Source organism: Emys orbicularis, chromosome 1 (assembly GCF_028017835.1).
Source record: "Emys orbicularis isolate rEmyOrb1 chromosome 1, rEmyOrb1.hap1, whole genome shotgun sequence".
Classification (NCBI taxonomy): Eukaryota; Metazoa; Chordata; order Testudines; family Emydidae; genus Emys; species Emys orbicularis.
The window spans coordinates 127,364,109-127,389,543 of NC_088683.1; the positions used below are offsets into that span (position 1 = coordinate 127,364,109).

A 25,435-nucleotide genomic window follows, 5' to 3' on the forward strand; every position below is an offset into this window, starting at 1 on the left:
TCCCCTCTCCAAGGGTTGCAGCTGTCTGGAGGTGCCTGCCTTCCATGCCTTCCTCATTCATACCTCATTCATTCAACAGGGCAATTGATTACAAAGTGGGGGGAAGATCTTATGCTACTTCTAGCAAAAAGACATTTTTCTTTTACCTTAATTATACTACCTTAGGAGCCCGCTATAACATATTACAAAGGTTCAATACCGCTGTTTTGGTGGGGCGGCGCTGGGGAAGGAGGGTTTGTTTCTGCGGGGCGGGCGGCCTGGGGGGGGGGGGTTCGGGGGGTCTGGGTGGTGCTGGGGGGTGTTTCCGCGGCACTGGGGGGTTGTTTCCATGGGGAGGGCGGCGCTGGGGGAGGGGTTGGCAGCACTGGGGGGGGGTTCGGCCGGGCCGGGGGGTTTCGGCCCTCAGCTGTTTTCTTTGGAGTAATTTGGCCCTCGCCGCTTTACGAGTTGTGCAGGCCTGATCTAGTACTAGGCTGCACAAAGCATTGCAAAATACACACACAAAAAGAACAATTTTGCACTGGCAAGAGGATCTAAAAGGTCATGTATTTCATGAACATCTGAAGGACTGAAAATAATCCCACATGCTAACATTTAAATCTGACTGCACTATTAAAAATATGAATTTTAGTCTGTTTTCATACTGCCCACCAGTGCTTTATCAGGGCTTCAAACCAGGATAAGTCAAGAAGGCTTGTAAGGAAAGCATTCACTTGCTAGGCCAGGGACCTGGAAATCAGAACCCCTCATGCTGCCTTGATTCACTGTGTAACTTTGGCCAAGTCTACATTTATTCACTTGTGGCATGGGAACAATAATTACCTACTTCTCTGGAGTTTTCTGTTTGCTTTGAAAGCACTAAATGTAAAACTCTATATAAATCTATTTTATGTAATATATGATTTTTATTGTCAGTCACTCATCAATATGGTAGTTTGTCATGGTCATGAATACTAAAGACTTTTTAAAATAAAGGCTATGTGTGTAATGTAAACACAGTGCTGCATATTGCTCCACTTGTCTCACTGCTTTTTATGTTTGGCAGCTGCTGGGGGTTTTTCTGAACATTTAATGAGCCAGGGCTGTCAGCTAGGCCTATATCTTGCAAGCTGATTGCTACCTCTGAATCTGCCAAATTTTATAACCATTCAATTCAACTTCCTTTGATGTCAAAAAATTGTATTCAATGAGATCACAATGTCTGCACACTTTGAACTCAAACTTTGAGGCACAGACCCATCTCCACCAGAACTCTGCTCTGCATGAGCAAGCCCCTTTTGTACACCTAAAATGGTTTTCAGACATACACTTGCTCAATTTGCACATGCAAATGGCATTTGTGCATGCAAATCAGATATTTTGGGGATTCCTAAACAGACACTATGCCTAAAGATGGGCATCCAAAATTAGAAACTGAATTTAGGCCACTTTGGCCCATTATGATAAAGTAAAAGGTCTCATTTAAACCATCAAATGAAATGCAAGTCAGGTAAAGGCATCCATCCTGCTGACTCTTCCGCTTGGACCTGCTTCAAGTGTCAGTGATCACTATGTACTTTTGTACATGTGCTGTATGTTTGTTTTATTGATTAATTGACTTATAAAACACTCAGCTCTGGATGCACTATCTGGAATGCTGTATAATTTTTAAACAAAAACTAAGAGGAAAAAAAAGCTGGGCCCTGTGCCAAGAATAAATATCCTTCAAATAATACTAGACAAAAGAAAACCACCAGGGCTTTCATGCAGAGAGAATTTTTCTTTATGATGTGATATGATCTTTTTTCCCCTTTAATTTGAATGAAGTGTGGTTGGGAGGAGCAAGTACGGGGTTAGGTAAAAGGAGGTCCTCAGTTCTAATCCTGGCTCTACGATCAACTCTGTGTGTGTGTCTTTGGGCAAGTCACTTTAGTGCTCCCCATTTGTAAAATAGGGTGCTTAAAAATTCTTACCCACCTATTTCATTTGGATGTCATGAGGCTTACTTAGGCTTGGTCTACACTTGCCCCCCAAGTCGAAGTAAGGTACGCAAATTCAGCTACGTGAATAACGTAGCTGAAGTCGACATACCTTACTTCGAACTTACCGCGGTTCAGACGCGGTCCACACGCGGCAGGCAGGCTCCCCGTCGACTCCGCGGTACTCCTCTCGTTCAGCTGGAGTACCGCAGTCGACGGCGAGCACTTCCTGGTTCGATTTATCGCGTCCACACCAGACGCGATAAATCGAACTCGGAACGTCGATCCCCAGCCGCCGAACTAGCGGCTGGGTGTAGACGTACCCAGTTAATTTCACTATAATGCCTTGCAAAACTAACAAAAGAGAATATTCACAAAACTTCACATTAACAGCAGTGGCATAGCTAAGAGTGGAAATTTGGGTGAACCCCCACTTTCGGGTGGACAGGTAATGACAGACTATGCTAGCTCAGCTTCTCCCCCAACGCCGCATTCTCTTCCTAGCCCTGGTGCCCCCAGACACAGGGCTTCACCTGCCGAGCTGGGCACGTGCATGGGGCAGCTCAGAAAATGGCAAGGCAGAGCTGCCAGATCGTAGCTTTCTGAAGGGTGGGTGCATAGCTCCATCCTGGATTTCAGGTGCCCAAGTGGTGCTCCATGCCGCTGTGGCAGCACTGCACACCTGCTCAGATTTGGGTGGGCCTGGAATCAGGATGCTAAGTGGGTATGCTCCTGATTGACAGTTTTTAACACATAAAATTCAAAATATAATGTGTAGAACAAAAGCACCCTAAGAGATCTTGAAACAAGCCTTGAAGACAGAGGGATTCTGGCTACAATCAGGGCCAGCTCTAGGCACCAGCAAAACAAGCTGGTGCTTGGGGCGGCACATTTTTAGGGGCGGCATGGCCGGCACCAGAATGCCGCCCCTAAAAATGTGCCCCGGGCCGCCCTAGCTCACCTCCGCTGCTGCTGGCTGGCGCGCATAACAGCTGTTTCGCGTGCCGCTGCTCCCCCTCCCTCCCAAGCTTGAGAGCCTGGGAGGGAGGGGGAGAAGCATCGCCCGCGCCGTGGCCACTCGGAGTCTCCCCCTCCCTCCCAGACTTGAGAGCCTGGGAGGGAGGGGGAGAAGCGGCGCCCACGCCGCGGCCACTCGGAGTCTCCCCCTCCGTCCCAGGCTCTCAAACCTGGGAGGGAGGGGGAGATCCCGAGCGGCCGCGGCGCGCAAAACAGAGCCTGGGAGGGAGGGGGAGACTCCGAGTGGCCGCGGCGCGGGCGCCGCTTCTCCCTCTCCCTCCCTCCCAGGCTTGAGAGCCTGGGGGGAGGAGGCAGGGCTGGGGATTTGGGGAAGGGGTGGAGTTGAGGCAGGGCCAGGGGCGGGGTAATTAAAAAACGGGGGGGGGGGGGCAGCCAAAATTGTTTTTGCTTTGGGCGGCAAAAATCCTAGAGCCGGCCCTGGCTACAATGCTGAGGGAAGGAGTTCCATTGCAAAGGTTGCTGAAGTCAGGAGGAGAGTTCCCTCCCACCAGATTTAAATGTAGCCTCAGGTGAGGAAAAGAGCAATGAAATGCCATTTGCCTTCAGTTACCTTAGAAGGTCAGTCAAGGGGAAAATATAGTTATTGAAGTATCTCAGGCCTAGATTACTAAGGGCTTTATATACAAAACAAACATTAGGCTGATGTAAAGGCAAAATCAAGTATTTCACATACTTCCCTCCCCTTTCTCCCCCGTCCCCCAGATGTTGTAATTGTCTGAAGGTAGCAGTCAAATTTATTTGAATTGTGTCCCCTCAACCTTGGAGTGTTTTTCTTAATAATGGTACTCCATCAAAAATGAACAGATTGCCAAACCCAGATCCGGACTTTGAAATATGATCAGTCATAGACTCCTTATTTGACCTTGGGCAAGTCACATTTGATCTCTCTGTACCTCAATTCTCCATCTGTAAAAAATTTCTCTGACTTTATTTTTGTCTATTTAGTTATAAGTTCTTCAGGGCATGGACTGTCTATTCTATGTGTATGTACAGTGCTGAGCGCAGGGCTGAGCATCTAATCTCTTTTGGAACCTTTAAGTACCATTATAATAAATATCTATAATAAATCTGTGTCACCTCCAAAACCATTAAGGTCTTGCTAATGGTTGACTGGCATGTGGCATGCTTTTCTTCTGTTTAATTACTATTGTTTTATTGACTGCCAATGCTGTGCTTAGAATAAGAAAGAGACCCTGGTCCAAAGAATTTACAATCTAGTGGTGAATATTCATAGGGTGACAGTAGAAATACAGAGACTTGATGTGTACCAGCAAACTGGTTTTGACCCAGAGCCATCTTGGTCTGATCTCTCCTCCCTCCTGTTCCTCTTATATCCAACTTCCTTAAAGTTCAATTATCCATGTCTCACTTGTGCTTAGCTAAATTATCCTTTTCTTTGCCTGGAATTTCACTGCCTTTCCTACCATTATTCTTTGTCTGATGTAACTCATTCATAGCTTTATTTCAGAAAGCCTTAGAAGCAGCAGTTCAGGGACTGAATACTGAATGGTCTGATTATTTTTTCATCCAAACCACCACATACACCACCTGGAAAGGCACAAGGTTTTTCCTTTGCTCAGTGGAATCATTTGCTGTGCCAAGCAACATATTTACATGGAGGGATAAATTCATCTACTTTTACTCTGGTGTCTTATTTAATAGGAGGAGAAGCCTGGAAGCCCCTGCTCATTGCTAACTCAAAGTAGATATGCCTGAATAGGAATCCAAGGTCTCATCTCCTCTAGAGGCACAGGCAATGTACATTATTAGGTGCTGTGCCCTTCTCTCCCTCCCTCCCTCCTCTCAAAGCATAGAAAGGAGACACTACTCCACCAAGTAAAGAACATGAGAGAAAATAGTGTTTGGAGAAGAATGCAAATGTTTGTATCAGTTGGACCCTTCTGGTTACAATATAGTGATATTGCTGAGTTTTCAGTGCAACACTTCCTTCCCCTCCTCTTTTGACCAGTAGTGGTAAAAACAGATATCTATTAGCATGAAAAATACAAGTGCATTTGTTCCTATGTGGGAACAAAAATGTAACCCACTGGCAAGGCATCTCGTATTACTACAGTGATGTACGTTTTTATTATTCAATGAGAGCTGTTGATGTGCTTAATTCTTTACAAGACAGAGGATGACCAGATTCCCTGCCCAAGAAGCTTATATAGCAAGTTGGACAGATGCACACCACAAAACACAAATTAACACATGCTTCTGATACAATCGTCGGGCCACACTTGTAAACTGTGTTGGGACATGCAGAAACATTTGTCAGAAACAGAGCTGCGGTGTGGACAGTCTAACCTGTTGCAGCAGGAAAAGCTATAGCACAGGGGTGGCCAACCTGTGGCTCCGGAGTCACATGCGGCTCTTCAGAAGTTAATATACAGCTCCTTGTATAGGCATCGACTCCAGGGCTGGAACTACAGGTGCCAACTTTCCAATGTGCCAGGGGGTGCTCACTGCTCAACCCCTGGCTCTGCCACAGGCCCTGCCCCCACTCTACCCCTTCCCGCTCCCTCCCCTGAGCCTGCCATGCCCTCACTCCTCCCCCTCCCCGAGCCTCCTGCACGCCACGAAACAGCTGATCAGGAGGTGCGGGGAGGGAGGGGAAGGTGCTGATCTGCGGGGCTGCCGGTGGGTGGGAGGCGCTGGGAGCGGGGCATGGGTGGGGAGCTGACGTATTACTGTGGCTCTTTGGCAATGTACATTGATAAATTCTGGCTCCTTCTCAGACTCAGATTGGCCACCCACCCCTGCAATAGAACCAGGGGATGGTCTTAGAGTTTAGGCACTGCAGTAGTTAAATTCCTTGCTCTGCCACAGCCATCCTGTATGAATTTAGGCAAGTCACTTAACCTAAGATCCCCCTCTGAAAATGGGATAATACTTCACTTCACCAGCATGCTATGAGGAGAAATTCAATAATACTATTGAGACAATCAGAAACTATGTGATGGGGGTCATCAGACGTACGTGGATAGAGCAGGCACTGTCTCTTAATGGTTGTACAGTGCCTAGTACAACAGGGCCCACATCACAGTTAGGATCCTCTAGGCACTACTGGAATACAGATAGTAATAGATATGGATTGAGGCATTGGCCCGGGACTTAGGAGATCTAGTTTCTTCCTCTGCCACAGCCATTCTGGGTGACCTTGAGCAAACTGCTTAATCAATCTGTGCCTCCCTTCACCATCAGTAAAATGGGGATGGTAATACTTCCCTCTCACACAGGTGTGTCCTGAGGATCCATTCATTAGTGCTTGAGGCACTGATACTGCAGGGATGGGGACCCTGTTAGTAACTGGATTTTGCAGGCAAGCCCTGTTGCTGTAACAATTCCTTGCTACCCTATGAAGTTACTTGTCACAGGAGAAAGAGGCTTTTAAAAAAGGCTAGTTGAAGGTTAAGCTAGAATGAAGGAGAGACCTGCAGGGGGAGGGGGAAGGAAGGGCGGGTTTGGCGTTGGGGGTCATACAAACTGGTTTTGTGGATGCCCTAAGAGGTGTGAGATAGCGACTGGGTTTATAAAGACTCATTCATGCAGCTGAGGGGCACAGAGATTAGAGGTCCGCTTTGCAGCTGAAAACTTTTGGCTTGAGAGAGCCGCACTTCTGCAGCCCTACGGGCGGCGACCAAACCCCTTCCTGAAAGTGACTCAAGGAGTGGCCGGCCCATTTGGGGCCGGGACGTGCGGGGAGGCTGCAGCCGTGCGCCTGTGTCCTTGAAGGGGATTGAGTGAGGCTGGGGGGCGGGCAGCGCTCGGGTTTCCAATCACAATAGCGTAACCGGAGGAGACGACGCCGAGCAGCTGGGCAGGATCCGCCTCTTTCTTCCCTTGCGGCCGGGGCTGACATTGTCTTAGCTCCGCACGACACAGGCTGCTGCTGCGCCCGGCTCCTTCCTTCCTCCTGTGCCATCAGTCCCAGCCCGGCTGAGCCATCCCCACAGGTGGGTATCGCGCTGTACGGCTGCGCTGGCCCCTGCTCGTGGGGGGGAGGGGCTTTAATGGAAGGGACGAACCCCCCTTTCTCTTTCATAGGGCCTGCCTGGTATGTGGGCCTCTAGGCGGGGTACAGACCCCCCCCCCCCCGCGCTTTTGAGAGTCAGGCTCTCCTCTGCCTTGTGCATTGCTGCACTGTCCCGCCCCTGCCCCTTTGTAGCCGCAGGGCCGCTTGATGGGATGGTAGCAGGATGGGATCCCAATTTGGGGAGAAGCGGGGATCGCCTCTCCTTTGCAGTGCAGCGCTGCTGCTATTTAAAGAGCAATGGGGGGACAGGAAACAGACCCCCCCCCATTGCAGAAGGCCTTAACATTGAGCCCTTCGGGAAGGGCGCAGCTTCGTTGTCAAAGCCTCCCCCCCCCACCCCCCGCTAGGATGGATCATGGAAGTGACGGGTCGCTTGTCTCATCGCATTGCAGTGTCTCCATCCTAGGGATGGGGGGGAAGGGCATGGAAGAGAGAATACCCCCTGGCGCCCCTTTCTTCTGGCCTAGAGGCCGGAGAAGTGAGCCCCGCGTGAAGGGCCCCCCACCGCCTTAATCTCCCCTGGCTGCGGGCGGGGTGTCTCTCCTTTAGACCCCATGCACCCGGCTAACACGCAGGCTCTCCCCGCACCTGCGGGCGGGGGAGGATGGCTGTGCCGAGGGCGCTCGGCCCTGTTGCACCGTTGCACGTGCAGCGGCCGGGCTGACTTGAGGACCAGCCGCGTGCCCTTGAGCCGCCCGAGCTGCTGCTCTCACACCCCTCCACGCCCCCCTGGCGGGCGCGCGCCGGGGATTCGGGGAGGCAGGGCCCTGTGCACGCGCACGGCGGGGTGGGGGAGGGAGGCATGAGAGATGGGCAGGCGTTTGCGCGCGCACGGCGTGGATCCGCTGCTGCTGCTGCTGCCTCCTCCTGGTGCGTGGCGGGGCCCGCGCGGCGCTACAGGCGGGCAGGGCTGAGACGTGGCCGGGAGAGTTCTCGCTGCCCTGGAGGCGGCAGGGGCAGCAGCAGCCCGGGCCCCCCACACCAAAGAGGAGCCCCAAGACGTGATCCCGTAGCCGCAGCTTTGGCTGAGCGCGCCACCTCCAGGGGCTCTGGGGGTAGCGAGAGCCGGGCTCCCTGCGAGGCGCAGAGCAAACCGCATCCTGCCCTGACTCACGCATGACTCAGGCGAAGAGCAGCCACCTCCACCCTTCCTGACCTGACTGTCCCAGCCGCTGAAACGCCTGTGCCCCCCGCTGACTGCCTGCTGCCACCTCGCCTCCCCCCGCCAGTGTCTAATTCAGTATTATTTACATGGCACATTTGGGGCATGCAGGTCCTTTCTCCGCCGAAGAGCTTGCAGGTTTTCTGCTGTCAGGAAAGAAAAAACGAACAAAAACACAACACAACATCCTTTTGGTAAAGTTAGAAAAGAGCAAAATTAAGATCGCCTGTGCAACTTCAATCCAGCCCCCGTCCCTATGCCTTCTGAGACAGCCTTTAATGACATGATCACATACTATTTTCCCCCAGGACCCCTGCCTCATTCAGGGACTGGGTAGCTGGCCCCCAGGCCTTATTTACTGCCTTCCATCCAAATCCTGCACTGAACACAACATTATTAATTTCCTGCTGGGTGTTTCTGTGGTGCTCGGACCTTAGAATCAGAGTGCTTTACAAATACTCATGACTTTATCTTCACAACAGCCTTGTAAGAGTTGCTGGTGTTATTCCCCCCATTTTACAGCTGGGGAACTGAGGCACAGACAGATTAAGACCAACATTGTCAAAAATGCTCACTACTTTTGGGTATCCATTTTGAGATAAATAGGGCCTGATTTTTTTTTTCTCAGCATATTTGGCATTTTTATTGCAGTTGATATGTTCAAAAAAGCTCCAGTCAAGTGTACTTGCAGTTGTGAGTGTTCAGCGCTTTCTGCAAATTTGGGACCACATGTCTTATGTTAGGCATGCAGAAAATGAAGGACATGCATGTAGTGACCACCTGTGAGAATGTTAGTTTAAGCAACTTGCCCAGCATCACACAGAAGCTCTGTGGCAGAGGCAGGGATAGAATTTAGTTCTCCAGGGCAGCCTTCCGATGCCTTAACCAGGAAACCATCCTTTCTCTTCCAGTAAACCTCTGACTCATTCAGTACACGCCTTTCAATTTCTGCAACATATGAAGGAGAATGAAACAACACTATTTCTGCAGAATGAATATTTTTGTCTGGTTTTATTTCCCCCCTCTGATTCCCAGTATGCCTTAGGAAATACTTCCTTGAACATTGTATGTTGAGAATTCTACAGATGGAGAAATGATGCAGGAGTTCTTGCCTCTAGTGTATTAGCTGATTTTAAGATTGTTTTGCCCTTGACTTGTATGTGGATCAAGAGAAATACATGAGCATTAGGACAAATTTTCCAAAGCAGTTGCTAATTTTTGGGTCCCAAAATCTTTTGGGCAATCACAAATTTTGACTTGCCTCCATTGACTGGCACAGATTGATACACACAGATCACCTAGATATCTAGTTGCTCAACAGCAATTACAAATTCTGGCTCCAATCCCCTGTTGTCATCACTGGAGCTTCATGCATGGCCAGGAGTCAGCCCTCATGGAGCAGCTTGTAGGACAGGGTCACTGTTTGCAAATATATATTGGAGTGTGTGTATGTGATTCCAAAACATAGGTACCGAATATGGAGACTGTCTTTAAATATTTGGCATGGGAAGGGAAGCGAAGGGGGAAAATCAGGAAGAGACATGGCTTAGCGGTGGTAACTTACAAGTTGATCAAAGGGCGTCTCTGACACTAAATAAAAATGAATGCCAGGTTAGCTCAGTTCTAGCACAGTTTATTATACACAAATGGATTGGAATATTAACATTTCTACATAAAGCCGCAAAGGCAAAAAAGAATCACCATGTATTTGGAATGAAGGGAGCAGTGGGGGAGCCATTTAAGTAAGTGAACACTGTATTTATTCAGTGCTTTCCATCCAGAAGGTTTCAAAGTATTTACAAACTTATAAGTATTTCTTAACCCACCACTGAAATGCAACTATCACAAAGCAGCTGTCTTAACACCTCACAGCAACAGTGCATATAGAGAGGAAAGAGTACATTGTATCCTAATGAAATTGAAGTGACAATTTTAGGTGGGTAGAGTGTAATTATTGAAATGGAATTGGACAATGCCAACTGCTCATGTGTCTGCCTAGTGGATTATATAAACAACTGTTTTCAGTAACTTGGAAATGTATATCTATATATGGCAATTTTATTTGTAAATTTCAGTGTTGGAGCTAAAGTAGTTATCTTTCTTTTTTTAATATGAAGAACGTGGGAAATGTGATTGGGTTTAATCTATAGAGTTTTGTATGTGTCTTTCTTTTCTTGCAGAATACAATGGCTACTTTACAAGAGAAACTGATTACACCAATTGCAGCAGAATCCACCACCCCTAACAATAAGATCACCGTAGTAGGGGTTGGCCAAGTTGGAATGGCCTGTGCCATCAGCATTCTTGGAAAGGTATAGTTCAAGAACACTATGGATCTAAAGTAATCGAAATTTTATAGTGCTACAAAATCTGATTGACTTCTTTGTGTGAAAATGTAGATAAATATGACAGACTAATGTAAGAATAGTCTGATTAATTCTATACATTCCTCCTAAATGAACCCCTCTGCTCCACGTGAGGCTTGTCTTCTCATTGTGTTTGTTCCCAGTTTCTCTCCTCTCTGACTCTTATAGTTGTCTCATGTTCAGGAAAAGGTCTGATTGTCCTTTTCCAAAGTTGCAGACCGCCAGGTAGGCTTTGTGTACAATGGGTCTGCAACCTCTTGCCAAACTTTTTTTGCTGTTGATTCTTCCAACGTTCCAGGCCTTTGGGAAATGAGTCCAGAGTCCGCTACTTGATAGCAGGGCCGTCAGAGGGGGGAAAGAACTTAAATGGAGACAGACCAGAGATCGTTGTGAAATGTGCGGTAGACACCAAAACTATACACACTCAACTTACTACCCTCTTCATTCATCCAGGGTCTGATTCAAGGCCCAAATGAAAAGACTCCCATTGACTTCACTAGGCTTTGGATTCAGCCCTTATTGCCTAGTTGTCCAGCTTTCACTGTAGAATTTTAAAGTAGCTAAAATTGAGTGCCAAATTCTCAGATCATGATTCTGGTTTCATGTTGCCCATATTCAGGCAGATCTCCCATTGCCTCTTTAAGGACTGACTAAAACCTCAGTAAGGACCTCAGAATTTGACCTTTCGTTTTTAGAGGGCAAAAGTTTGCAAGTAGCTGTTTCCTTTTTTTCTTACTTTAAGAAGAATAAGAAAAATAAATTGGGAACTAAGGGCCAGATTTTTAAAGATATTTAGGCACCTAAAGATGCAGGTAGGCACTTGGTGGGATTTTTCAAAATATTGATTTCAGGGTGAGTTAGGTACCTATATTACTTTGAAAATCTCACTAGATGCCTATCTGCAACTTAAAGCACCTAGATCTTTAGATTAATTTGGCTCTAAAGTCCCTTGTAGGAAAAAATTTAAATGTGCTTAAGTCCCGTTGGAAGTCAGTAGGGATAGATTTAAGCATATGCTGAAGTCATTTTCTGAATCGGAGTCTTACTTATTGAGGGTCAGATTTTGAAAAGTACATAGGTGCTTAAAGATGAAGACAGGTGCTTAGGCACTTTTGAAAATCCCTCTAAATACCTTTAAATATCTGGCCCTAAGAACCTGATCCTGCAAATTACTCTCTCCAGGCCATTTCTACATGGAATAGCTTACAGGATCAGCGCCCAAAGCCATGCACATACCACTAAACCATTAGAATGTATTTAAGGGACACAAAGTTAATTTGAGAAGTTAATAATTAACAGTGACTTAGCCATAGGCCAATGCACCAAAAATACAATATACTACTGTAAAACTTAAAACAAAATCCTGAATTTTAAATATCAGAAATAACCATAAATACAAATTAAAAAGAACATAAGCCAATTAGAGCATACATCACCATGTCAATTTCCTTTTCCTTATTTTAGCGGCTGAACACAGAAATAGGGTAATCACTTGGATCACAGATACATTGCCAGTTCCTAATAAATACTTTGTTTTCTGAGAGGTTGTAGAAAAAGGCATCTGGAACAAAAACATGGAAAGACATTTTGACCTCAAGGGCAATACAAATTACAATATAATAAATAATGGGGTAAGTCTTGTACCTGTCCAGAGCCGCATGGACAAAGGTGGGTACATTTCTTCGTGCCAGTATATTTGTCTTCTAAGTAAGCGGTCTGCATAAATTGAAAGTAGAGAGCTCTAAAAGCCCTCCTTAATTTGTTAATGGACAAATTGTCTAAATATCTGGAATACCCATGAATCCTTTTAAGAAGGGGAAACCAAGGTGACATCTTTGTAATGGAAACAACTGCCGTGCTTATTAATATCCTCTAATCTCAACTTGATTAGAGATTTCACATTTTTAAATTTAAATCTAATCATTTCCAATTCTGAGAAGACTTTAACCAAGGAAATTTACATGAACAGGCCCTACCGATCTGTTCCTCTAAGTATAGCCTTGGCCACTGCTGTGGGTGCATACTATGAGAGCAAAGCAAAAAATTAATATTACGGTATTGCACTTTGGACAGAATAGAAATCGTGCCTGTCTCAGCTCTAAGAAGAGCAGCTAGGAGATTATTTGGGAGACGAAGAAGCTTCCTAAGAAATTTGTTTTGGATCAATTCTAGTCCTGTGGGATCATTCCATCCCCATATTTCTGCACCATACAAAATTTCAGTGCACACCTGGCCTCAAACAGTCTAAAGGCTGGTGCAATTAAGTTGCACCCATGAGTCCCAGTGTAATGTAACACAGCTTGCATTGAATTTGAGGCCTTCTCTTTTGTTACCTGAATATGTTTATCCCATAATCCATTTTCTGAGAACCAGATAGGCAAAAGAACTAATTTGTTGAATATATTGCCCATCAATCTTCCATTTATGCAACCTCCACCTTCAACTAAAATCATTTACTTTAGTTTTGGAGTAATTTAGCAAAAGGCCCTCTGTTGACAGTATAAACCAAATGCATTTAATATACACTTTAGTCCCACTGATGTTTGTGATAATGGACCCATATTATCTGCATATAATAAGACGAACACTGGGTAATCCATGATTTTAGGGGGGAAATACTGATCCACTTTCTATTAACTTGACTTTTAAAAAAAAAAATCTTAAGAAAATTCACTGTTTCTGGTACTGTGCTTTTAAAATAGTATGTCATCAGGGTATTTTTTTAAAATGCCTTTAAAACCGTTCAAAGGTTTTTCTCCTCCCTTGTGGATGTTTAGAAGAGACTGCTCAGCAAGGGAGAAACTGATGTACCATGCAAGGAAAACAGTGATATTAACCACCCACAGATGTCATAAATAAAAAGTTTTAGTTATTTTTCATGTTACAAATAGCTATAGAAAATCAGTTCAATCATGTGGAAGTATGAAATGTCATGCCAAATCATTAATTCATCATGAAATATCCTTAGGATGTGTTTTTTAAAAAAACACATTGTGCTTGCCTTTCTCCATCTCAACTCAGCATCATTCTTGCTGGAAAAGCAATGAGATCTGTAAAACTGGCAAAGTGGGAACCCAGTGGAAGTGACTGTTAACCTCTTTATTGAAGGATGCATACTGGTTTATAGTCCTAAGAAGAGCTCTTTACAGCGTCAAATTCTGCCCTGGGAATCACAGGCATCCACCTCCCATTGAAGTCAATGTGAGTTGCATGTGCATAACTAGTGGTAGAAATTGGCCCTTACAAATTTTAAGCCAGTTTATAGCTGGATGGATTTAGTCCCTTTCACTGGGCTTCTACTCTGTCAGTGGCACAAATGGCATCACTTTTCATCAAGCTGGCCGCCTCCTGCATTTCAGCTCAGAATTGGCATCTCTTCCTTACAAATTCCAGTTGGAATTTAAAAACATGTTTGTAACAAACTGTTCGTGGGCATTGAGCCATCTTGATAATTGTGCCTTGCTTTATGAACTCTCAGACTGTTGGACTCCGCAAAATGGATGCTGCCTTCAATTAAGCCGTAGCCTAAATTTTGCACTTACCCAATATTTCCAATATTATCTTAAAATTTAGCACATCAAATTCACCACCGTCCATGTGACATTATTGAAGTTATAGTTCAGAGTTCATTTTTTCTGGTATAGCATCTCAATTAATATACACGTGAATGGTGTTAATTTTATTCTTGAAGGGGGTTGCGTTTTTCATGTCTGCTTCTAGTTAGCAATAAAAAGTCATTGAGACCTGTGTGCTCTTTCAGAAGAACTTGAAATACTTTTTCCACAGCTTTAAAGGTGAACTATATCTTTTTGTAAAAGCATTTAAGCTGTATCTGTGTCTTATCTTGTATGCTTTATTCATGTGAGTGCTACTATTGAGCCAAATTCCTCTCTAGAATACACCAGTATCAATCCAGCAAAGCGGTTGGAGCTATTCCAGATATACTCTGGTTTCATGAGAGCAGAATTTGGCTCCTAACTTCATTGGGTCTCCTTAGATAAATAAGGGTCACAAGATCAGGTATCTGAGCCCTGGTCTACACTGGGGGGGTGGGGGGTCAATTTAAGTTACAGAACTTTAGCTATGTGAATAACGTAGCTGAAGTCGACGTACTTAGATCTACTCACCGCAGTGAGTCGACTGCTGACGTTCCCCCATCGACTCTGCCTGCACCTCTCAGCCTGGTGGAGTACAAGAGTCTGGGAGAGCACTCGGGGGTCAATTTATCGCGTCTACGTCTAGACTAGACGTGATAAATCGACCCCTGCTGGATCGATCGCTGCCCGCCGATCCAGTGGGTAGTATAGACATACCCTAAATGTCCTAGATCTTTAAAAGATCATAGATGCAGATTTTATAGGCCTAATTCTGATTTCACTCACTTTTATCAGTTGTACACCTGTTTAATCAACTCACTTCACTGAGTGAGTTATTCTTGATTTACATTCATATAACTGAGATCAGAGTTTGGCCCTGCAAATGATTTTTAAAATAAAGCAAGACTCGAGTACAAGCCCTTGGAATTTTCCTGCAATAGTTGGTGGTATTGGTTGTGGAAAGAAGTTGCTCTGAGTGCAATAAAATAAATTGATTTGTAGCTAACATGGTTTTAAAATACGTACTTTTAAATTTAAATACACATATTCTGTGTTACTGATTTGAGATGCCTTTTAGAAATATAGATAGCGTCGCGTTATGTTTGTTTCAAGTCTTTCTATTTTCAAAGCACTTTGCAAACACTAACCAGTCAAGCCTCATAATGATACAGGAACCTATTATCAATTTTACAGAGGAGCAGACAAGACAGAGATGCATGCTTGAGGGTAAAGTTTTCAGAAGCACCTAAGTGACTTAGATGCCCATTTTCAAATGGACTTAGGCACAGAGGGCAGTAGTAGAGAGAAGTCCTGAACAGAGTTTCAATGCACTTTTATTGGCATGACAAGCTATACAAGTGATGCCAACGTTTCAACAACAACCAAACAGCAACAGAAAACCCAAACCACCACTGCCACAACCAAGTGTATCTGCCAGAGGGAGATAAAATCCTAATAGCATCTCATATTTTAGTCATTGAAGTAGAAAGTGTCTATCATCCCTCCAAAATCTCAGAAAGCTTGGGGTGTGGGAGAACTTTGAGACTATCTCCCAATCTCCCCCTGCTGGACAAAAACCAAATGTGGCTGAACTTAAGTTTAACAAAGTGACACTGTTTTAGAAGTCCAGGTGGGGAGAATTAGGAACAGTGCTGATTTAGAGCTGGTGAAAATATGGTGAATATTTTTTGTGAAAACTTTGACCATGTCCAATTTTAATTAAAACTTTGATTAAGCTGGTTGAAGCAGTATATTCAAATTAACTGAATGTTAATTTGAGGTAACTGATAGCAATGTGAGTTTTCCATCAAAAATCTGGGCAAATACTGTCTTGCTTGGATATAGAGCAGAATGTAATTCTTACAACTAGTACAGAGACTTCAGCATATTTTTCTAAGTAAATAACTAAGGCCATGTCTACACTCCCACTTACGTCGGCAAAACTTGTGTCACTCGGGGGTGTGAAAAAAACACACCCTTGAGCAACATAAATTTTGCCGAAATAAGCGGGAGTGTGCACGGTGCTATGTCAGCAGGAGAACTTCTCCCACTGATATAGCTACTGCTCCTCATCGGGGGTGGTTTAATTATGTCGATGGGAGAACTCTCTCCGGTTGGCATAGAGCAGCCACACGAGAAAGCTTACAGTGGCGCAGCTGCATCAGTACAGCTGTGCCACGATAAGGACTCTAGTGTAGACATAGCCTAAAATCTTGTAGTGCCTTAATGACAAAAGGGAAGCTCCAGAGTAAGGATTTGTGGCTTTTCCCTCTGAACAGGGAAGTGGGAAATGTAACCTGAATCGTAAACTTTTACTGTGCTTTAATAAGGGTTTATAATACTTTTGCTACTGGAGTGTGTTTTTATGTGTCTCCACTGTCACCATCTGAACTGTCCCATGCTCCCCATTTTTGGTCTAGTGATTCAGAAGAGATGCTTTACCAGAGTGTGACATTAATATACTCTATAAAGAGCTCCATATAAAAAGTAATGATGTAGTTTAACTCAACAAAGGAAGCTTTGAAAAATAGTAAAATAATAATATACAGTGAGCCCTTTGTGTGATGTCCATATTGTATTCCCTCCACTCCCCACACAGGGTCTTTGTGATGAGCTTGCTCTGGTTGATGTTTTGGAAGACAAACTAAAAGGAGAAATGATGGATCTGCAACATGGGAGCTTGTTCCTCCAAACTCATAAGATTGTGGCAGACAAAGGTAAACTTGGGATCTTGCTTTTAAAATACAGATATACTGTAAATCTACACAATAATGGGAATGCACTCAGGGTCTTGCATTCTGGCAACAAACTCAGGGCTTGATGTTACCTGTGAAAGTTGAGGCTTAGGTTAAGACTTAAGGGAAAAGAGCAGATAACATATTTAAACAAATGAGGGGCATTCTGCTAAAACTGAAACCACTTCGATTTTTCAAAATCTAAATCGCTTCTCATTTTCCCATCCCTAATTAACACTGAACTGTCCATCTGTAGTGGATTTCAACCAAGAATCATAAAACAGATATTAAAGAAACTTCAGAATTCCTGGGAGGTGGAGAAAATACTAACCTTATTTTATAGGTGAGAAAGCTGAGGCCCAGAGGCGCTAAATGACTTATCCAAAGCTACAGAACTGCAAAGTTGAGAACAGAACCCTAAATTTCTATGTCCTGATTTGATCAGTAGATAATAACACCGTCTCTTAAGAAATTGTGTGGACCTATTAAGATTGAACACTTTTCATTTCTAACCAGAGTATTTTACACACATGTGGAGCTATTTAGAGCAGTCCGTAGTTGCACATTGCTCTTGACGTTGACTTTATTCAGCTGTGTTCTGTATTTTTCTTCCTCTCCTCTATAGATTATGCTGTCACAGCTAATTCTAAGATTGTGGTAGTAACTGCAGGAGTTCGTCAGCAAGAAGGGGAGAGTCGCCTGAACCTCGTCCAGAGGAATGTGAATGTCTTCAAATTTATTATTCCTCAGATTATGAAGTATAGTCCCAATTGCACCATCCTTGTGGTTTCCAACCCAGGTAAAACAGTGTTTTAATGTACAAAGTAGAATTCATGAGTTTTGTAGAACTGGCCTTTAATTTGAAGTTCTGCCTAGTTACAGTAGGAAGTATGTAGAAATGTGTGTCTTCTGTATAGAGAGTTCTGTGGTGTCCGCTACTAGTGGTGAAATGCAAACATGATTTACATTTACTGTGGCTGCCCTGTGTACGCAGGACTTTGAACTGTTTGAAAACCCTGCTAGACATTAATTATGTTTCAGAGCTCTAGGTATATTGGCTTAAAAGCTGCTGATGGTTTAAGCAGCCTGGCGCAGAACCCCATGAGTGTGAAAGAAGGTGCAATTTCAATAATTCATTTTAGGAAACTTGTTTAATTATAGCTTTTATGAGCACCTAAGCCTCCAGATGCAAAGATATGGCTATCTGTCTGAATGACAAATCCAGCTTGAGAATGTATTAACGTCATTCATTGATCACAAAAACAATACTGAAATGTAAAATTAAAAATTTCCTTGAATATAGTTTCAGGAAAAGTTTGTGCATTGAGGATAAACTTTAGACATCCTGGATTTCGGTTCCGCACACTCCTCAACTTAGCTTTAACTGAGATCAACTGGGGAAGAAAAGTTAGAATAGAAACATTTGAGTAAATATATACTAGAGAGTGCATTAGGATACAAAAGATTTAGTTAAACAGATTGTACATGTTCACACTATATAGCACTGGAGGATCGAGCCTGGCCATTAATACCACATTTATAGACACCAGAAATACCTGAGAGAGAGAGAAGTGGCAAGCTCTGCCTGCTATTCTGCTCAGGTTCCTTTAGACCCAAGCTGAGCAATACATCACACAAGAATGTGCCATCAGTTAGGAAGCATGGGAGTTAGGGTGTCATAATAGCATTCTTACGTTGTTAGATATTCTCTAGAGCCAGAGGTGCACCATTTCACAAGCACTGATGTTTTTTAAGCTGCTGCCTCAGTAGGTGAAACCCAACTATAACAGCTCAATATAGATGAGTTTCACATTCCTATTTATAAAATTTATTCAAAGATTCAATTGGCTGTCGCTCAGGCCAAAAAAGGGCTAGGAGTGGACAACTGTGTGTTGCCTTTTTTTTTTTTTTAACTGTGCCCTATGCTTTCTCCAAACTTGTAGAGCTCCTACTTTCCCCGTCTTCTGTGGTTGGAACTATGGATGGTATATTACAGTGGATCTGGGTGCCTGGTCCACATGGGTTAGGATGTATACCCCTGACATTCTGCCCCCTGTTTTGCGTAGATAATTCCTGACAGGATCAGGAGTAATCTTCATGGTGGCTGTTTGTGCAGCCATGGCCGATCAGGAGATGGGCCGTCATTTGTGCAGCAATAACTTGTACCATGTCTGCACTACGGGCACTTGGGACCTGAGTTTTGCAAGTTATGTAACTCCCAGTCATTTGGTTCTAAGGCAGGACTTGTCATTACTATTGCCTGTCTTTCTCGGATACTGTTCTAGTTTCTGTACCTTTCTTCACACCCCTTTAGTTTGTTATGTATTTGGGGTTTTTTGGACCATTCCCAAATAGCTTATTAATTTGAGCTGCCTGAAAATATAGTAGCACCATACAGTCTAGTGCATAGAAGTCACTTAGTGCCATGATGTAAATTAGGCAGTCCTCATCCAAAGACAGTTCTATGCAGAAGTATCTTGTTTTTCATGTACCAAATATATTGCAAATTATACGAAACAAGAAATGTGCCTTTGAAAATTCAGATGTTTTATTATAAATCCATTTACTTCAGGCACATTTAAGTTAGATTCTCAAGTGGAAGGCAAGATCTCCAAACACAACGAACTCCCGGGAATATTTAAGTAGTCTAACTCAGTTCCTGTGTCCACGGGGCCCAATCTCTTTCCAGCCATACCAAGGAGAAACCTCCCCTGGTTTTAGCCTCTAGGACATACCCTCCAGTGAACTCCTAAAAAATGGCTTTTATAATTGGAGACAGAGCCCCAACATTCCACAAGTGAGATAAGCCGTCCTATCCTCTACTCCGGTTAGGCACGAGATGCTTTATACAAGTGAACCCAGCTGCACACTCTGTTTCTCTGACTCGTAAGAGGCTACCCTGTCACACGCACTAAGGCAGTAATTTAAGTAAATCTGTATATGGCTAAGTTAACCAACTCACTGTCTTTATTCTCTTTTCCAGTTGATATATTGACCTATGTCACATGGAAGCTAAGTGGGCTGCCCAAACACCGTGTGATTGGAAGTGGCTGCAATCTAGATTCAGCTAGATTTCGCCATCTGATGGCTGAAAAACTTGGCATCCACCCCACCAGCTGCCATGGCTGGATCTTAGGAGAACATGGTGATTCTAGCGGTAAGGAACACGTCTGCTGTCTTTTGGAATGAGAGAGACCGATAAATAGCTAATGCCTTGAAAGTGGGGGAAAGTCCTGAAAGAGCTGGTACGTGCTGATACTTGGTCAGCTGTTTTGTGTGTATGTGGGAGTACCAGAGCTAATTTCTCTAATGATTGAACAGTTGTTTTATTTTTTTAAAGTCATACCCACTCCCCTTCTCATATTCTTTTATGGTGGTCTGTGTAAAATTATGGATCACTAACAGCTAATTTTGGCCTTTATAAATATATAAATTTAAAAAAACCTCTGTGTCCTATAACAATGATTGTGGTTTAGATTTTCAAAGGAATGTATGGGATTTAGCTACATATCTGCCATTAAAAATAATGGAAGATATATAGTTAAATCTTGTTTTGAAAATACCATCTCTTTCTTCTGTCTGAAGCTGAACCTTAAGAGTTATTGTTCAGTTTGCCTTTGGTCACTCAGTAGTTGCCTGTGTATTACAGCATGTGATTTGAATAACACTCTTTTGAGACTGCAATATTTATTCTTGGCAGGTTAACAGCAGAGTTTCTGTTACTGTAAATCACCAAAAATGCTGAGAAGTTCTGATTTAAGTCAAATACAAACAGTATTTTGGTGTATATTTCTCAATACTATTTAAAGAGAATAATAATAAAAGATAATAATAAACAGAAGACCCACATCTGGGTTTTACAGACACCAGTGTGCAGTTCCATAACCGAGAGCAGAATTTGGTTGATTGTATGCAAACACTTCGTGATCATACTTACTGCTTCTGTGTATGGCTGCTTCCCCTCCCTATTTATCAGTGTTCCCCGGACCTTAATGAATCAGAGGAATACTTCTCCCTCACCACTGAAGTTTGTGCTATATGAGGGAAATGCCATTCTGGGGCTCACAGGAACCCTCTTCTTTTGTAGATAGATGTGTTGCACTCTCTATGTTCAGGACAAGAGGCTGAGTGAGCAGCTTTCATGGAGGCAGACCCCAGTGCCTCTGTGTGGATCAACAAGCGCTAATTTCTCTCTATTGTCACTTTGCCAATGCCTCCCAAAGCAATATCTAAAATAAATACGTTTTTAGAGGTTAGACAGTTGAGTTGGGGCAAATATCCATTTCCTAGGGTTAGTAACTGTCTTCCAGATTTCAACCCAAAATAAATATTAAGAGCAAGTTGTTAACCCTTCAAAGGGCAGAGAGCTTTGTAATTAAAATATTGACCAGTATGATGCTAATCATTTTATAGCATTCTCCCCTCTCACCTACCAGAGCTCTTTGGACCCAGTACAGTGAAATAATAACAGATACAATACCATCTTAGCTGCTACTTTGCCTATCAAATAAAAGGCCAAAACATGAACAAAGTGGAGTGGGGAGGAATTGTAATCGTAACATACTCTCTCTGACATGTATTACAGTGGCTGTTTGGAGTGGAGTGAATGTGGCAGGCGTTTCCCTCCAGGAGCTTAACCCGGCCATGGGTACTGACAGAGACAGTGAGAATTGGAAGGAAGTCCACAAACTGGTGGTTGACAGGTACAGTGAAGGGGAATAAGGCGGAGCGTGATGTTACAAGTGGCTAAAGCACTTTTTTCCACCTTAATCACTTTCAATAGATCTTGACTGCACATTCGTTTGGGTGTTTGCATTTGCAAATGTAAGACCTGATCTAAACACTAAGTTACACTGGTTTAAGTAGATTGGTTTGACGTCACACCTTCAGTTAAACCAGGGCAACATCTGTATGTAGATGATCCCCAACTCTTACATCCAGCATGTGCTTTCTCATACGAACAGTCCTTACTCACTGGATCAGCCCCATTGACGTAAATGGGACAGCGAACTATATGAGTAAGGACTAATGCAGGATTTACAGGATCAGTGTGTGTGTTTATCAGGAGACAGGATGGTCATGTGGGAAGAGTAGAAGAATTGGAGTCAGAAAATTTGGATTCTGTGTCTGGCTCTCTCCTTGACTCCCTGTATAAAGTTGGGCAAGTCACTTACCCCTTCTCTGCTTCACTTGCCCCATTTGTAAATGAGGAAAGTGCTTTTGTAAAGTATCCAGAAATGCCAAGGTTAAAAGTATTAAATATCGGTGTGTTTGATATGTGCATAGTCAGTGTGTGATATTGACTTTTTAGGAGTTTTTGTGTGTATGTATATATAAAATGTATTAAATTTATTAGCTAGACAATGTCATTCCAGTTATTTGCTGCAATGATTCCATTGACTAAAGTAAAGAATCTGGCTAGTCACATCTGTGTTTTATATTTTCTGCTTACCATCACAAAGCAGTATCCTGTTCTTACCATTATTAGAATACGTATTGTGTAATACCTAGCAATAGTATAATTGGATTTACATATTGCAAATATGGATTATGCAAACTCCACTCTTATCTCCCAGTGCTAAAATATTATTGAGTAAGGATATTAAGTTCTATAACTAAAAGTATTGCAGTACTTCAGCCATTTTAAAATGTTACCTCAAGACTGATGTAATATCCAGAAAATGTCTTGAAAGTCCCTTAATATATATAATTGTGTCTTCTGCACTTTTCTCTTAGTGCCTATGAAGTGATAAAACTTAAAGGATACACTAACTGGGCCATTGGCTTTAGTGTTGCTGATCTAATTGAGTCTATGCTGAAAAATCTGTGCCGGGTTCACCCAGTGTCAACCATGGTAAAGGTAAGAGAGACTGTTAAATCAGCTGCTTAGTTTATTCTGGTATGATGACCATGTTATATATGCATGGACTCTACTGAATTTGCTAAATTCTTGGTGAAGGAATCCTTGTAAAATGATACTACTCTATGAACTTGAAAAGAACTAGAGATAGTATTATAATGGAAATTACCATTGTAGGTTTAAAGTCCACTAGCTGAGTTGACCTTTCTTCCTCTTCGCTACCCTCCCATACACACACACACACACACACACGGAATTGTAAAGAGAATGTATTGTCTTTACCCAATGCAAAATTTTAATTTGTGGGCCAAATTTGTCTCTGGTGGACTGCAGCTGAATCTGAGGGAAGATTTGCCCCAAAGGGATAGTAATCCTAAAATTCCAGCTGGGACTCCATAGGATCTTCATGGCAGAGGTCCTCTGGGAGAGGAACTGAATCAACATCTCCCAGGACAGCCCTGCACATGTTGGGGGCTGCACCAGCCAGCTCTAGGTCCCCTGACAGAGCAGAGGTTGTGGGCACTTTGAACTGTTGCTCCTTTAATCTCAAAGCCAATCTCAGGAATGCCAATCATTTTATTGTAAGGGTTTCTAACTATCTATATGTGCAGCCTATGGGCAAATGCTACGTTCAGTCACATTGGTACAACTCTAAAATAACTCTGAGGTCAATGCGTTTACTCTGGGTTTATGCCAATGTAACTGAAAGCAGATTTTGGTTTTTAGTGTCCTGTTTGATCTACTTTCTGTTTGTTTGTGGCAGGGTATGTATGGCATAGAGAATGAAGTTTTCTTGAGCCTTCCTTGTGTGTTAAGTGCCTCTGGATTGACAAGCGTAATCAACCAAAAGCTGAAGGATGAGGAGGTGGCTCAACTCAAGAAGAGTGCAGATACATTGTGGAGCATCCAGAAAGATCTCAAGGATCTGTAATCTATGAATGTTAACTTCCAGCAGTGTAAAAACTGCATAGTGTGTGCATATGTGGGCTTTCTAGTTACTGTACATCTCTGGAGGTAACATTTCATTGATCTTCCAAAAGTGAAATGAGCTTTTGTCCACAGCAACTAAACATATGCTTGTTGTAATGTGTAGACTTTATGAACAAATAAAATTAACTTTCGAACATGCTTCATTCTCCTAAGGAGTCCTCATTTCCAGTGATTATGATTTTCCAGCTATGCATGGAAATTTTCTCCAATGTTGCTTTTCGTGTGTGTGTCTAAATATATATATCAAGGAGGCAATCCCTACTAAGATACTCAATTCACACAGGAGGAGGAGTTAACATTTGGTATTATCCATTCTCCTAAATCCAAATACCGAATAAGGGAAATTCATTCCCAGATTTTCTTTTCATTAGGGCACCTTCTCTATCCCTCCCCAAAAAATGAATAATAAAAATGAGGTCTGGATTTGTCTGTGTTCAATTCAAGATCTGTTTAGCTGAAAACACTACTAGTCTGTGACCCCGAAGTACATAATTTTTGGTCTGATATTCCACAAACCATCAGGCTGGAAACAGGTGCTTTATATATTCAGACAGTTGCTCATTTTTGGTTGTGAAATGTTGAACCTTAAGAATCACATTCTGATACTGTTGATTTGCTTTTTATCCCTACTTTAATTCTCGTGTGCTTTTTAGTCGCGTCTGTCTTGGAGAATTACTAAAACTAAATATCAGTGTTTTATGCTGTTTGAAAACCAGAATTCCAGCCTTCATAGAGTATAAGTATAAAGGATTTGGACCAAATTCTCCCTTAACATATAAAACAGGCAGAGTTGGGCACTTCATCTCTAATCAGATTTTGGATGCTATTTGGGCAAGACTGTTTAAGATGTGCTGTATTAGGCAAAGCGGTGTGAACGTTATGCAACTTAAATTATGGTTATGCAAAAACCCAGCCTTTTTAAACTATGCCCTGAGGAATGAGCCATTGTCTGCTGATTACGTATTTCCCAGAGTCTCAAGATCAAAGGCCAAACCTGTATAGAGGAAAGACTGCACTATTCGTGGGAGATTCTGTTTCTGAGCTAAAGCTGTGGAAAAACCTCTTTGTAAGGTTTGAAGGACTGACTCCTAGGAGAACTCCGCTGGAGTTAGGGGTGTAAGGTGCAGGTGATCTCTGGAGGGAAAGAAAAGTGAAGATGCAGGCCTGTTTAGGCAGTCTGGCTTGCTGGAGATATCACAGTGTAGGCAGGAAACTGCAGTCTGGAATAACCCTGGTCAGGAGGGGGAGAGATACAAGTCTCCACCCAAGAGAGAAGACCACTGAGGAGCTGGGAGGTGGGTGCCCTTGAGGGACCACAGAGTGGGAATACAGGTGCAGTTGCCATGCACTATGAAAACTAGGGGGAATTTTAGTTTCTGACCATCTCTCTTGCACTTTTTTGGTTGGTTATTAACAGTAAAATAACCAGGAGCTGATGCATTGTTAAAAATTGATTTACGTAGTGTCTGGACCAGAATAGCTTGGCCAGAGGTGTTCAACCCAAGAGTTGGTGGAGGCAAAAGTATCTTAAAACCACCTTTGTGGATCCTATTCACTCCCCAATCCTGGGGCCTTCTAGTCTGTCTGGCACAAAGTAGAGAATCTGTAGGGCTCTAGCAGTTTTGTGAAATAGTGGTAGTGCTAGTGTAAACAATGTGCTGGCAGATGATGCTGTTTTAGCCATCTCATGCTCA

The 25,435-nt window shown here is 43.3% G+C and overlaps 1 protein-coding gene across 1 annotated transcript; it reads left to right on the top strand.

The window, feature by feature from the left end:
- Positions 1 to 6,824: 6,824 nt before the first annotated feature.
- Positions 6,825 to 23,879, top strand: LDHB (lactate dehydrogenase B). The gene is made up of 8 exons (XM_065423750.1): positions 6,825 to 6,952; positions 10,375 to 10,506; positions 16,756 to 16,873; positions 17,517 to 17,690; positions 19,875 to 20,048; positions 21,477 to 21,594; positions 22,628 to 22,751; positions 23,515 to 23,879. Exons 2-8 carry the CDS (start codon positions 10,381 to 10,383, stop codon positions 23,680 to 23,682), a joined length of 1,002 nt encoding a protein of 333 aa, XP_065279822.1. The 5' UTR covers positions 6,825 to 6,952; positions 10,375 to 10,380; the 3' UTR covers positions 23,683 to 23,879.
- The last annotated feature ends 1,556 nt before the right edge of the window (positions 23,880 to 25,435 follow it).